Genomic DNA, 14,744 nt, shown 5'->3' with positions numbered 1-14,744 from the left:
GAAAGTATCACTTCCTTTTATTGGTATCACACTTAATTGATCGCACGAGCGCGCACACGCGCACACACACACACACACACACACCCTCTAGCATTGAGACTGAATCTGATGTTCACCAAAATATGCCACAATCACAATTTTAGAGATTTCACTTGGTCTTCCTTTAAAGACCTTAGATTTTGTATTTCCTCATAGATGGGTCTCCTCTACTTTCTCCAATACTTTTAAATTGTCTTTAGACGACTACCTTGAGGGGGTGATTCTGAAATGAAAAGCTGTTTATGGGTAATGAAGCTAATACCCACCCAAGGTGACCCTCCTCCACTCCTCCAAAGCCATCCCTCAGAAATCACCTATTCACTGTCTTCCTCATTAGAACATGATCTCTAAGAGGGCAGGGAACCTTGTTTGTCCTTTCTTCGTGTCCCTAGCATTTATGACAATGCTTCAAATGTGATAAGCCCAGAATGAATGTTTTTTGGCTGATGGGACTGATGGTTCTTGAAAACTGGAGATAGGGAAGAAAAAAATAAAAACAAACCTCCTTTTGCTCTTCCACTGCCAGTACTAAGACTTTGGTGAGCAAAGAACTGACTTCAAACCCTTCCTCAGTCATTTATGAGCTCTAAGACTTTGTAATATACTTGAAGTACTACCTCACAGGGGCGTTGTGAGGCTCTGGTGAGATTATGTATGTGCATTAAAAGCATTATGTAAATGTCAATGTTACTATTATTTCTTTTCTCTTGCAAACCAACATGGCACACTGCCAAGAGAGACATACCCTTAGCACCGATGAAAGGCTGGGCTAAAACCCTTTGTGTATTTTAGAGGCCTTTTCCCAGGTTACAAGTGATCAGTTAAATTTGGGGGGGGGGGGGAGCTATATTAGCCTTTATAAAATCCTACAAATACCTTTTGATTTTATTAGTGAAACGCAGACAGAATGGGTTTTATCCATAATGACCACAGCCCTGTGCTTGACCGTGAAAGAACATTTTCTCAGCTATCTGAACTTTGTGTTCTAATCCACATCCAGGGGTTAAAAAAAAAACAGCATGCATTTTGACCACAAGATGTTACAAGTGATTAAATAAAAAAACTTGAGTCTGGCATTTGATGGAAAAGCATAATAAACCTCAATAAAAATATCATGAACTCAAAAAGAAAAATTAAATATCTAACATTCCATCAAAGGGGGAAAAGGATAATTTAAAGAAGTCTGTGATCAGGCCATCAAAATAGTTAATAAATACAATTTTAAACTAAAATCATGATAGGAAAAAAGGCAATAATCTTGAAATTTAAAAACAAAAACAAAACTAGAGTTAGTTATTAAGAGTTAGGCTTAACAAGAAAAAAAAGTACAATAAAGGAGCAAAATACACTATTCCAGTATTAGTTAACCATTAGTGGTAAACTACGTTCTCCTAAAATGGTCACGTTAATTCAGCAATGACAAACTTCAACAGGTGCATGGAACAGTCATGCCTAAGGCTTTACATATGAAACGAAACATACATATCTCGGGTAACAACAAATGTTCTCTGGTGAGCAAGGGTGAAGAGAAAGACAAGACGCTCTCTGAAGAAGGGATAAAGGGGCATATTCTCTGCTGGTAATCAATAGACATACAGATGTTAACAGATAAAAAGGTCATGCAAATAACCCCCTCTTTTTGTTCACCAAAGTGTAGTATCTAGGAATAGCTTAAAGGCAAAAGAATCAAGCCTGTTCCTTCCAGAGTTTAATGAATTTCGAAACAACAAACAACAACAACAAAAAAGAACACCCTACTTTATCAAAATAGTTAAGAAAAAGTAACCATTTTTCATTCCTTTTATAGGATTCCAGGACTCTGTGTACCCTTGTTTTGAGCACCAGAACGCTAAAATGAAAGTTTTTCATAGTCCAAACTGACAAAAAAAACTTAGGGAGCAAGGAAAAGGCTAGTGACTGTATTGCTCAGTAAGAATACCAGGAAGAGCTCTTCCAGATCTTAAAAGTTCCTGAAAATCTTCAAGCAGAACTAGAGCGGGCCACCAATGTAGTTGTCACTGGAAGGAGGCAATTCAACAAATATTTATTGAGCGCCTAACGTGCAAGGCCTTCACTGTGCTAGGTACTGGAATTAATTTGGGGGTTTTAAATAGCAATGCATTAGTGAGGTTAACAACATTACTAAAAGAGAACACAGAGTCTCATCTGCCGATTTCTCAGTTTTATTCAGCTCAAATTTTTTTAATAACAAAAATCTCAAGTATTTTTTTTGCAACTTTTTTCAGTTGTATTCATGGGGTAGCTCTTGATCGTGTTAATGCTAATTCTTACTGTTATCCTCACAGGTTTGGTAAATAAAAGTTCTAAAACATAATTTTATGATCCTGTTCATAAGAATGGAGAAGTTTAATTTACTAGCCAAATCCTACCAGATAGGTAAAATTCTCTTCTAACTATTATCATATTTTAAATAAGTATTTCAGTGAATATTTATGGCCCAGAGAGCCTGAAAAGTGAAGACTGCTAAAGATGAGTAATTACTGAATAAAACTCTGATGTTCAGCATGATTATGGAAAAAAAAACATATAATAAAGGATGTAGGGCTTTCAACAAAGCATGCAACAAGTACAAACTCCCTCCTTTGCATGCATAGACATGGAAAGTCTATGGCAGTCTGATGAACTGAACATTCAAAGAAATGCAATTATTTGGGTTTAAAAATAATTTTATGTTAACCACATACTATTAAAAATCTCCAAGATAAGATGCAAGATGGTATATTATGAAAGAGGGCCTGGGTTGCAATCTTGGCTCTGCAAATAAGGCCTCAGTTTCCTCATTTACAAAAGAAAGTTGGGCTGGACAATCTATAAGGTGTTTTTACTAATGACCAAGTCTTCAATAAAACTAATTATCACTATTACAACTTTTGAAGTTTATACCTAAATGTATTCGTGAGCTCATCAAAAAGTTCCCTCCAACCAAATTTATATCCCATTTTGAACCAATGAAAAGAACTACTCGGTGACTTTCAGCAAATGAATTAACTTCTCAAAAGTCTTAAATTTTCTCAAGAACAAAACAAGGAATTGCACTAGATGACCACAAAGATCCCTTTCTATCGAGCAATCAACAAACATTAAAATCCAGCCTCAGATACTTACTAGCTGCGTGATCCTGGGCAAGTCACCTAACTCTGCCTCAGTTTTCTCAATGTAAAATGAGTTGGAGAAGGAAATGGAAAACCCCATCAGTATCTTTGCCAAGAAAGCCTCAAATGGTCTGACACAACTCAAAAGACTCAACAACGAACGTGAGGAGAACTGCAACTCCACAATCCAATGAAAAGACCTCACAACCTGAACCCGGCTCAGTTACCTAACAGCCGTGTTTATAAATACAATAAGAACTAATTAGAAAAAAAATGAAGAAAATAAAGCAGGAAAGAAAATCAATTATACACAATCACCAAAGACAGATCCTTTAAGATCCCATGGGAAAGCCCTATTTTCAGAGGTTCATCCTGAATTTCTGAGAAACAGCTCACGGCAACTAAGGTGCAGCAGTTAAGACAGTCTTTAGTAGCATATGGACTTAATAGCAAATGAAATCAATCTCTTACTGATCGGGCAAGGAGAGCCAGTCAGAGCTTGGCAAGCCCATAGGAGCTTTAATTGTTTCTTAACCAGAAAGACCAGGGCCATTTGCAAATCATCTATTACAGTAACTGCTTTCAGATCTTTCAAGTATACCCATTCTTAACATTCTAATCAAATGCTGTGAATCAGCCATGTCATTCTCATGTCAAGTAACTGGCCACCTATGAATATCCATGTTCATCCAAACACTAAGTCTGTATAAATTTCATAGAATGAAAAGTTCCACTAAGTCATATATTAAGAAGCTTTCAAGGTACATTCCTGTCACTTTTCCATTTTTTAAAACTAGCTTAATTTAGGGTTAAATTATACACACCATTCCAAACATCTCTCATGTTTCAAGGCTGCCAGGGTTGGGGTACACTCTGATTCTCCTTTTTTTCCCCAGACTGGCCCTGTGATTTCTATGATAGGAAACTCCTTCAATCAATGCAGACTGATGCCCTCCTCAGCAACTTATCATCTTAGTGGCATGCAGCACTTAGAGGTTAAATGATTTAGTCAGGGTCACACAGTCAGCATGTAGCAGAGACAGGATGTGAACCCTTATCTTCTTAATTCTGTGGCATCAAGGTCAAATACCACACTAATTCACTAATACCACACTAATTCAAGGTTTTCTGCCAGAGCCCAGAAGTGTCTCTGCTCAAAATTAAATATTCTAAATATACTGTAAATGCTCAAGGTTAAGTATGGTTTTATAATGCCTAGACCATCTAGAATATTTTTGAGTCCATACTAGGCACTCATCAAATACCTTTTGATTGACATTGCTATGCCATAAAAACCATTATTTTTGTACCGAACACATGACCAGTACAAGAATTTAACATCATAATTGGACATTCACAGATTAGACTCTTTCTAAAATAGTCATCAATGTGTATGTCATGAATGGAAGTGTTTTATAATAAATTTAGGCAATATAATATAACCTTATCTAAAAAATGATAGAATCATTACTATTAAGAACATACCTTAGTTCTCCTCCTGCCCCTAAATATATCAGTATATTTAAGTTACAGGTTCAAATGTGATATGTAAATTGGAAAGTCTCACTGACAAGAATTATTAAAATATTATGTACTGAGTTATTAAGCAATTTTGGCCTGTGTTCTTCCATCACTCAATAACTGTAATTATGAAACAGAAACATTTGGAGTACAGAAAGAGCCTCTTTATCTCATATCTTCATATCACTCATGAAAAAAAATAATTCTCATATATGAAAATAATTTAAAATATCACATTTAATTCAATAGTGAACTTATTGCAGAATGACTCAAATGAAGGGATTATACAAAAGTTGTGTAACTCAATTAAGAAACTTTTGTTAAACATTATCAGAGTTGTAAGGAAATATCCCTTTTTGGGAGATGACTGTTCAGCTAGTTAAAAAAATTTTTTTTTTATAATTTTCTCATTCGATTCAACTGTGTGTAGAATGTATATGGTTTCAAATTTTCATTTCTTGGGGGAGAAACATTTAAATTATTAAGATACAAACGATATAATGCAATGGTTAGAGGGGTTTGCCTTAAGAGTCAGGAACACCTGGGTTCAATTCCTGCTTGGCATACATTAGGTTTAAGACCATGGGCCAAGTCCTAACTTCCCCATAACCATGAAAAAACTCTCTAAGCCTGTAAGTTACAAATCTGCATCAGTGGCTGGAGTTTCCATACCTAAGTTTTCCAAATGGATGAAATCACAAGCCTGGACAAAAACAAAGGACACTGAATTGGCAACATACCTTTGGATTAACTCAACACAGCAAAATGTGGCACAGAGAATTATACGACTTAGAGAAAGGCACTTTTGAGGTCACTGAGCACAAACCCCCTATTCTACAAAGGAAGACACAGACTCAGAGGGATTAAGTTTCTGGCCCAGAGTCACATAGGTAGTAAATGGCAAATCCAAGACTTAACCCAACCCCATATCCAGTCCCCTCTCCAGTTTACCAGGCTATCTCCCCACAACGCAACTCTGCCAGAGCCCCTGAATCTCTCCTCTAAAAACTAAATATGCCAACTAAACCACTAAACATCTAAGTCTTCTGCTGGGACCAACATAGTTTTTTTTTTAAATTATTTACTGATACACTGAAATGCTACAAATAACAGTTTTGGCACTGAAAGTAAAGAGCCCAGGAGCTTAATACGTATTTAAACATTCACATGTTAGACACAACCTTAAAAGAGTGTTCTCTTTCCCAAATGGTCACATTCTAGAAGTGATGATCCAATAAGCATAGGTATGCTCATCAATTTTCCCCAGAAACATATTTAAATATCTAAGAGCCATCAATTGATCAGTATGGGCAATCTATGGAAACAGTCTGCAATCCGTTCATACCTGATGAGTGATTGTGAGTTTCTGTGGTCAAAAAAAAGTCATCACCCAGTAACAAACTTTCTGGTAATGAGCCTCTCTGAACTCGGCTCTTGGACAAAAGATACAGACCAAAGCCTGGCCCACAATCGAAGCCTTTCCAGCTTGACAGGACCCACCAGAGCTTAGGTTCTGCTGACAAAACTTTCAAAAACCCAGGATCACACCTCTACGCTTCAGCGAGGCAACTGAGTAGGGAGAGGGTACATACATATACAATAAAACAAAGTATAAACCCAAGTATATAAATGTGTAATATACGTATTTGTGTTTGTGTATTACTTATGTGTCACCCAGAGATTTACCCATTAAAAGAATGGGTGAAAAAACAATGGAAATAGTTCATCATTTGCATTATTAAACATATGCTTGAGTTTGTGATGTGAAAGCAGAGTTTAGGAAACCTGTTCCTTTTCACAAGCAAGCACATTTAGTTCATTTCACCATTTTGCTAGTCTAATAATTAAACTTGAAGTAGTAATTTCATTGTCTTGAGTGAGCCTCGATCGAGAGAGAGAAAGAGAGAGAAAGAGAAAGAAAGAGAGAGAAAGAGAGAGAAAGAGAGAGAGAGTGTGTCAAAAGATCAATGGACCCTGCTCTCTAAAATAACTCTCAATGGACTTTTGGATATATTTCTGACTTTATCAAGTCAGATAGACTTCTTAACTATTTTAACACCTAACTATTGCTGAAGGGCATGTCACACTCCTACATTATACAAAGAAAACATACAAATTAGTTTGTATCATTAGCAGATGGTAAGAATTTTTTTTTTGAGATTTCTGACTTCCCCGCCACTTTGAAATCCTTAAATGGCTTTAATCAGTGCATCACTGATAGACAGACAGATAGACAGATAGATAGATACATAGATAGATATAGGTATCTTTTTTCTTGGTAAAAAGAAAAAAAACAAAGCCAATTCTAGAAACTGTAACTCTTCTAACAACTCCAGACACCACAGACAATTAGGTAAAAAAAAAGTCAATACCATGGCTACAATTTGTCCTTTAAAGTCACATTCTGAATTCTGACATAAGGCTGCCTATTCAAAATTAGTCTGTGTACTCACTTTATCAAAAAAAAAAAAAAAAAAGAGAAGATGCTTTTTCTTTTCAGCTCACCTGAAATGTAAACCTTATGCGCTGAAAAGAGATAATTCATAAAAAATCACCACCAGATAAGCTGGGATCAGATCACAATGATCTTAAGATCCAGTTAACACATAAAACACAAAAGTAACTGTATTGCTCTAAGGAGTATGATTCACAGATTTCAAAGAAAGGTCTCCTCTTTAATAGTATAACTGTTTAGATGCAACAAAGATACAGCTAAAAACACCAAAGCATCATGATATCAAAACTATAAAAATTTCTCCCCAGCAACCCATCATCTCTTTCTTAAATACAAACACTAGAAGCTGAGTATTTACAGTAGGATATACTTCTAAAGTTTGAGCAGTTATAAATCGGTCACATTCTAAAAAACCAAACATACTTTAAAAGGATGACCAGTAAAATGGAAAATATTATTAGCTAATTTTATTTTTTAAAACTTATTCTGCTAATTTACTTCAATTTAGCTTTCTTAGGCTGCACTGAAAGTAATTCTTCCCATAACACTCACTTATTTTTAATCAACACATTTAAATCAGCTGGATCACCAAGAATTCTCCCAAGTAATGGAGACATTTGTTAAAATGTAAATAAATCCAACAATACAAGCTCTAGTAACAACTAAACTCATTATTTTAGCACATAAAACGTGTCCTTCAAGCCACACTTCCCTGAATAAATCAAACAGGAACACCTACACTCTGTACTTTACATTTTTCTAACTTTATAGTCACATTTTCTGCACTTAGGTCAGTTAAGATTTCACAAAAACAGTAAACTTTAAAGCCTAGACAATTTTTTGAAGTTTTCACAATATTCTTTTGAATTTGACACACTCAACAGCACAAATACCACAATAAAAAACAGCACCATTCATAGTGATCTCCCTTAAGAGGTGCAAAATCAATGTCACAAATCAAAACCGCATGACATTCCATCAAACAATTTTTTTCTCTCATAGTTATTTAATTCACCTTGGACAATCTTTATTTTACAATAATTCACCTACAAAAGCCAAAAAAGAAATGGCTTGCCTGTTTTGCCCAACAAACATCTAGACACATTTATTAATTTCTCCACATTGTCCCCAATTTAAAAAACAAACAAAAAATTCCTGTTACATACCTGCAGTTCGGAGGTGGATCAAGGGTTATTTCAGCTAGCTCTTTCTGAATTCTGTTGGTGAAATGAGAACAGACACAAAGCATTGGAGATAGTCTATAGAATAATCAGGGAATTACACTGCCCTCTACCAACATGCAGTTAAATGCAAGACTGGCTTTGCCTTCAGTAATGCTAACATGGCTGCTTCCTCTTTGTTCTCAGAGGCATAACCCAAATCCCATAACAGAAACTTTGCAGCTTTTTTCTTACTTACTACTATAAATAAATGAGACGTCAGTACCTGATTTGGGTAGTAATCTTCCACTAGCATTGAGTAAAGTGAATAAAATCCATTTTAGAACACTTTTTACTTAAGAGATTCTCCTTCCAAGCTTATATGCAAATGAGACAAGAAGGGAGGAGGGAATGCACTAGAATATTTGACAATGACTTTAAACGAGTTTTACTGAGGCAGAATTAACAAGCTACAGCAGGGAGCATACAAATAGTTTTGACAATATTTTATCTGTTTCTTTGTACCTAAAAACGTTTACAAATCAATTTGTGGAAATTTGCAAACATTATCACATGAACACTTTAAAGGATTTTTACTTTTAACATTTGACTGAATCTCTTTCCCACATCCTAAGTACAGTACTGAAATGTGTATTTTCAGATTACAAACTAAGCATGTGTTGCAGCTTCCGTCAACTTCAGAAACTTGACTTTTCCTTTCTATCTCTGTCTTGTAAAAAATGTTAGATGCTTTGATGACTTTAGACTTGTTTAAAAAGTCCTCTGACAACAGGCTACAACAAATGAATCATTTATGTCAACAAATTTAACCATTTCAAGTACTGCACACATTTAACAAAAATGATCTCCAAATTAAGGTGACTTAGAGAAAAGGTAAATAGGTGTGAAACCATATAAACAATATCCCTGAAGCCCTGCAAAACTATCACGTTAAATAATCCTTTCCCCATTTTCTACATAATTTTACAAAGATTTAAAAAGTACTGCCTACAAATAACTTTAATGTTGCTTAATGATAGAACTGTGTGAGTCTTCAGAGACAAGGAATAATCATATGGGTTAATGACTCTCTTCTGCAGTTTCACCAACATTAATGGATTTCCATTGGAGGAATCTGTTTTTCACGCCCATCAAAGTGTAATATAAATCAGCAGAAAACAAATGCTTTTTTCCACCCAAAATATGAAAATATGGATTTTTCCCCCTATTGCAGATCCATGTGGATGTGGATAGTCAAGTGCAACCACAACTTTCTTACTGAACAGGCAAAGGGGCAATGTAAGTTCTGAAATGACTTCTTAACTGGAAAGCTTATGTTTCACAGTTTTATTTGCTCTTGCATAATAAAATGCAGGATAATTCTATTTAAATGCAAAAAAAGAACTATAGAGCATTTTAGAGACAGTCTCTCTTTTCCAAGGTTGAAGGTGATGACTAGTTTAACTATAATGATGCCCAGTATTTTTTAGGACTTAACAGTTTTTAGAGCAAACTAATACATTTTGCATGTCAATAGGATCACAGAGAATTCCAAAAGATTTCTGAAACTTTAAGAGTTACTGCTGACCTGAGTCTCTATTATATAGAAGTTGTGAAGGCAGAGTAAAAGAGGAAAGGCAACCTCAAAGCATCATCTAATTTGAGAATACATAGTTTTCCTTCAAGAACTATTTACTAAAATAACAACAAAGGTGAGAGTATATGACATTATATCTCTACATAAAGACTCTTTTACTCAAGCCAACACATTAGGGAAGTTTGCTTTAAGGTGTCATTTTTAAAAGGTTTTCTTTATATACAAACGTAGGGAATGACAACTTTTCATTTAACAACAAAAAAAAAGTTTGTAACTTAGTATTTTGGTTTCTGTCTTTAGAGATAATATAACTGAAGTCCTAATCCACTTAAAATACAGTTTACAGACTGTGCTTTAAAAAAAAAATCACCTCTCATAGGTATTACCTTTTAGCACTAGTAGATAACTTAGCAGTGGTTTTGCTAGAGAGTTTGGTGTTTTTCTTCTGCTGGGTGGCAGATGGTTTTCTTTCTTCTTGTTCCTCAGGTTCTGGAGCTGCTGGGTCCCTCTGATCTGCATCTGAACTACCACTGCTGGTACTTGGACTTTCATCATCTGACCTTTGCCTATCACTGGACATCTTGGTCAAGTTATTTCTCTGAAAACTTTTAAAAGAGAAGAGAAAAAAGGGGTTAAACCTGAAGAACAAATTACACATCATTCCTTTCTGCAAAATGTTTCCTAAAATCTGTCTTTTAAATGATAAGCCTTGAAAAGTGTCTATACACTTATCTCATTGTTACTGCAAGGTTACAGAAGGAGGTGATGTATATACCAGAATGCCAATATTTAAAGATTTACAGAACTCAACTTGGAAAACCCACTCACAATTTTTTTCGTCCCTTGGACAATCTATCAATTGTCTACTTTCTCAGAAGGCACGAAACAGATTTGCTAGGGAACTTAAGCAATGAACATTAATAACATATGACACATTGTAAATAACAGACCTCGCTGAAAAATGTTAAAAAGTCACTAATAACGTCTAAATATTTACACATTTACGTTGGTCAGAGCTACCAAATTCCCTCTCTGAAGGAAAAACATGTCCTGTTAATCACCCATATGCTTCCTAAACGTGGCAACAACCCCTTTCTCTTTGCATTTAAGCCTTTAAGCACTATACCTCCCCCCTCCTCCCCAAGGAAAAAAAAGGGGGGGAAAACTAATAAGCAGCCTCCTTCGTTTACACGGCCAGCAGCAAAGATTCATTTGGCCACCACAGGGCTGCTCCACAGTGAAAAGCAAAATTCAAACTGCACCTTCTGCAAAGCTCCCAATGCCACCGTTCCTTGCTCAGTTTTTATATTACAGACCGACATTTTGGCCAAAAAAAAAAAAAAAGGAACAAAGCCCCCACACCCCCAAAAGAACTCAGAACAGAATTTGCAAAAGAGAAAAAAGAAAAGCTTTAGATAGGAAATTGCAGCAGCGGCGGCGGCGGCGGCGGTGGAAATGCAGCTTTGCAGCCCCCTTTGTGGGGAGGGACAGGGAGAGGGTTTGTTATGGTAGGAGGCAGCGCTCCAATATCAGCATGGTGTGTGCACCAAGTGATGCGTGAAGTCAGTCCTGGCTCCTTGGGCTCCCGGAGACCGACAGGGCGAGCGCTGAAAACAAGAACAAAGCTCCCTCTGCCCCCCCTCCCCCCCTCCTACCCCCACCAACCAACCCCAGCTCTCCCCGGCGGCGGAGGCTGCTGCTGCCGCTGCCGCTGCCGCTGCTGCTCCTGCCGCCGCCGCCGCCGCTGCTGCTGCTTCTGCCGCCGCCGCTGCTGCAAACCACCCCCCCATCTCTCACCGCCCCCCCCCAAAAAAAACCTTCCAGCTTTACCTTCACCGCCGTCCTGTCCCGCTTACACGCAGCTAAGATGTGGGGGAGGGAGAGAAAAAAAAAACCCTTCCTTAAGGAAATGGAAGCAGCCGGGAGGGGGGAAGGGGGGGGAGGAAAAAAAAGAAGCAGAGGAGGCTCTGGCCGGGGAGTGTGGAACATTGAAAGTCGGAGGGGGTTGTGTAGTGCGGCGCTCTGGCCGGAGGGTGGCGCCGCCCAGCGCCTTTGCAAAAAAAAAAAAAAAAAAAAAGAGAGAGGGAGAGAAAAGAAAACGGGGGTGGGGGTGGGGTGGGGGGCGGAGGGGGGAAGAGGAGGAGGAGGAGGCGCCGCTGCTGTGCGAGGGCGCGAGCTCCCCGGGAGCCCAGATGGAACGGGGGAGATCCGAGAGTTCTACGGCCTCCCCTGTCCCCGCTCGCCTCCCGATCGGTGCAGTCAGCAAGTTCCCTGCGAGCTGGGAGGGAAGGGGAGGGGTGCGGGAGGGAAGGGGAGGGGGAGGAGGAGGAGGCGGCGCGCGTGCTCGCTTGCCTGGCTGTGGGGCGCGCGCCGGCGGCCCGGGCTGGCTCCCTCCCGTCGTTCGCTCGCGCTCTCTCTCGCTTGCTCTCCCTCTCTCTTCCTCCCTCCCCCTCCCTCTCTCCCTCTCCCTTTCTCTCTTCCTCTCCCTCTCTCTCTCGCGCTCGCGCTGTCTCTCTCTCTCTCTCTCTCTCTCTCTCACTCACTCTCTCTCTCTCTCCCTCGCTCTCCCTCTCTCTCTCTCCCGCACCCCCCCCTCCCGCTTCCCTTCACCCGGGGGGCGCACGCGTCCGCCCGCCTGGGCCGGCCAAGGACAAAGAGTGCGCCGCCCGCCGGGGACAGGGGCGGACTGGCCCGAAGGAATGCGCCGGGCCGGCCAGCCAGCCAGCCCCGGGGAGGGCGGGGGCACCAGCCCGAGGGGCCAGAGGGCCGATTTTGCAGCAGGGTGGTTTCCGGCCTGCACCACTCAACTCTCCCTACCCCACCGCCCTTCCCTGAGCTACCCACTGGGCTACCCACCCCTCGGGTCTGCGCGGGGGAGGAGGAGGAGAGAGCTCGCCGTCTGGTGCACCTCGGCAGTGCCAGCAGGGAGGGTCACCCCCAAAGGATCTCCTCCCCCCGCCTGGCACCCTTCCCCCAGTGCAGGAGGAGGCGGCGGTGGCTCTGGATTCTAAAGGGTTGGGTATTGGGGGAGGGTGGATCCTCAGGGCCCAGGATCTCGGCCCTGCCACCCCAGACCTTTAGTTGCTGTCGGAAGCCACCCCGCCGCCTCCCTCCTGCCCGGGAAGATTGATTGATATTTACTGAGGAGTCCAGGGACTGTGGAAGAGCCATCTTCTCTTCCCTGCAATCCGAGTGGGAGGGGATGAAGGGGAGGGGGGGATTGGAGAGGAGGGTCCTGGGAACTGGGGTCAAGAAAGGATTTAAGGGGGTTTGGTGACCTCAGCGCCTTTTCTGCCCTTCCCCTTAACCTCGCTCCCCCACGGGACGGGGTTCCGGATGCCTCGGAAACTTAAAAGGGGGAATAAAAAATTTTAAATGTCCCGCTCACGCTGGAAAGGGGCGCGACCACGGCACATTTTCTGCATCGCGATTCTGACATAACATGCATGCAAGACCCCAGCCCCGCACAGATGCACCTTGCTAGCAGCGTTAGTTTGGGTTGATTGCCCAAACTCAAGATAAACTCTTTTCCTTCTCCCTCCACACTCCCCCCAAGTAGTTTTGATTAACCGTTCATTTTTGGTCTCCTGGCAGTCGGCCCCAGGCCCAATCACAAGGTGGCCAGAAATACAAAAACTTCCTGTTTACAGCCCAGACCTGCCCCTGCTACTGAGCAGCCCTGGTTCCAGTGATGGAGCCCGAGAGGAATTTGTGGATTCCACTCATACAGATGTTGGCAAAAGAAAAAAAGAGAGATCAGAGTACTGGGCAGTATGGGAAGTTCCACAGAAAGAACATCAAAAAGGGAAATGAGCCCCCACACTGGGCTGATTATTTCTCTCCCCAAATAGAAAGGTTTTTGTGAGAGGTTGCCCTCACGTAGATCTGATCAGTAAATAACATTCGAATATTTACTCAAGGACACAAGTTGGGGAAAAAAAAGGTATTTCTGGGAAAATAGACTTTGACCCTAGCTAGGAGTTTGGACTTTGTTCTGGCAGCAGTGGGGAGCCATGGAAGGTTTTTGTGCAGGGAGAGTGGGTTGATAAAGTGTGCTTTATTTAGCAAGATGAATGGGAGAGGGAGAGGCAGAAACACCACTGGCAAGGAGACCAGTTGGGGGTTATCTGGCTGTGAATTGTAAAAGCTCTGGAGTTAGGTGGTAATAGTCAAAATGGAAAGATGTAGAAAGTTGTGAAGAAAGAAATCAGTAGGACTCGGTGACAGGTTATAGAGAAGGATAAGAGAAGGAAGAATGTAAGATGATTCAGTTTTTGTGCCTGGGAGAGAGAAATAGGGCAGTCAGGTAAAGGACTTGGTTTGAGGGGAAAAGATAAATTCATGGAGATAGAATTTTATAGCACAAAGAGGATTAGAAGTCTGGAAAGGACATAATTTGGAGCCATTAAGACGTGGACTCAAGGCCCAGCCAATTTTGCCATTTACTGTACTAGCTCTGTGACCTTAGGCAAGTCACTTAACTTCTGAGTCTTAGTTTTTTCCTCTGTGGATTCATTTAAATATGGATGGGCTTTAAATGAATAATTCCTGTTCTGTTTACCTTAATAGGGCTATTATGAGAATTAAATTAGTTTACGAATGTGAAAATATGAAGACAGTTTATAAATTCTAAAGGAATATACAACTCACTATAAGGTGAGATAGTGTGATTATCATCTCCCTCATTTTACAGAGTTGGACCCAGAGTTCTAGCCAGTGATGAAGTGAAAAGAACAGTAAACCATTAAGTTAGGTGACCCAAATTCTAGTCTTTGCTCCCTCTAAAGCTAACTAAAGGTAAATGGCATCTTTTCAGAGTCTTAGCTTCTTGGTCTGTAAAATCAGCTGGCATCTAAAGT

At 40.2% G+C, this 14,744-nt stretch overlaps 1 protein-coding gene across 4 annotated transcripts in view; it reads right to left on the bottom strand.

Annotated features, from left to right (window-relative positions):
* The window catches only part of UBE2E3 (ubiquitin conjugating enzyme E2 E3), a 107,215-nt gene extending 94,419 nt beyond the window's left edge, over positions 1–12,796 (bottom strand). The window contains exons 1-3 of one of the 4 annotated variants that reach the window (XM_036745445.1): positions 12,742–12,796; positions 10,272–10,490; positions 8,295–8,345 (exon numbers count right to left, since the gene is read on the bottom strand). In XM_036745445.1, the coding sequence (XP_036601340.1) occupies positions 8,295–8,345; positions 10,272–10,465 (245 nt within the window). In that variant the 5' untranslated portion in view covers positions 10,466–10,490; positions 12,742–12,796. Of the gene's footprint in view, positions 1–8,294; positions 8,346–10,271; positions 10,491–11,147; positions 11,396–11,715; positions 12,166–12,237; positions 12,538–12,741 lie in introns of those variants that run through there. The other 3 variants (XM_036745444.1, XM_036745443.1, XM_036745446.1) reach the window with 3 other exon arrangements.
* Positions 12,797–14,744: the final 1,948 nt, after the last annotated feature.

This window comes from Trichosurus vulpecula, chromosome 2 (assembly GCF_011100635.1).
Source record: "Trichosurus vulpecula isolate mTriVul1 chromosome 2, mTriVul1.pri, whole genome shotgun sequence".
NCBI lineage: Eukaryota > Metazoa > Chordata > Mammalia > Diprotodontia > Phalangeridae > Trichosurus > Trichosurus vulpecula.
This window is presented reverse-complemented; position numbering and strand designations above follow the sequence as displayed.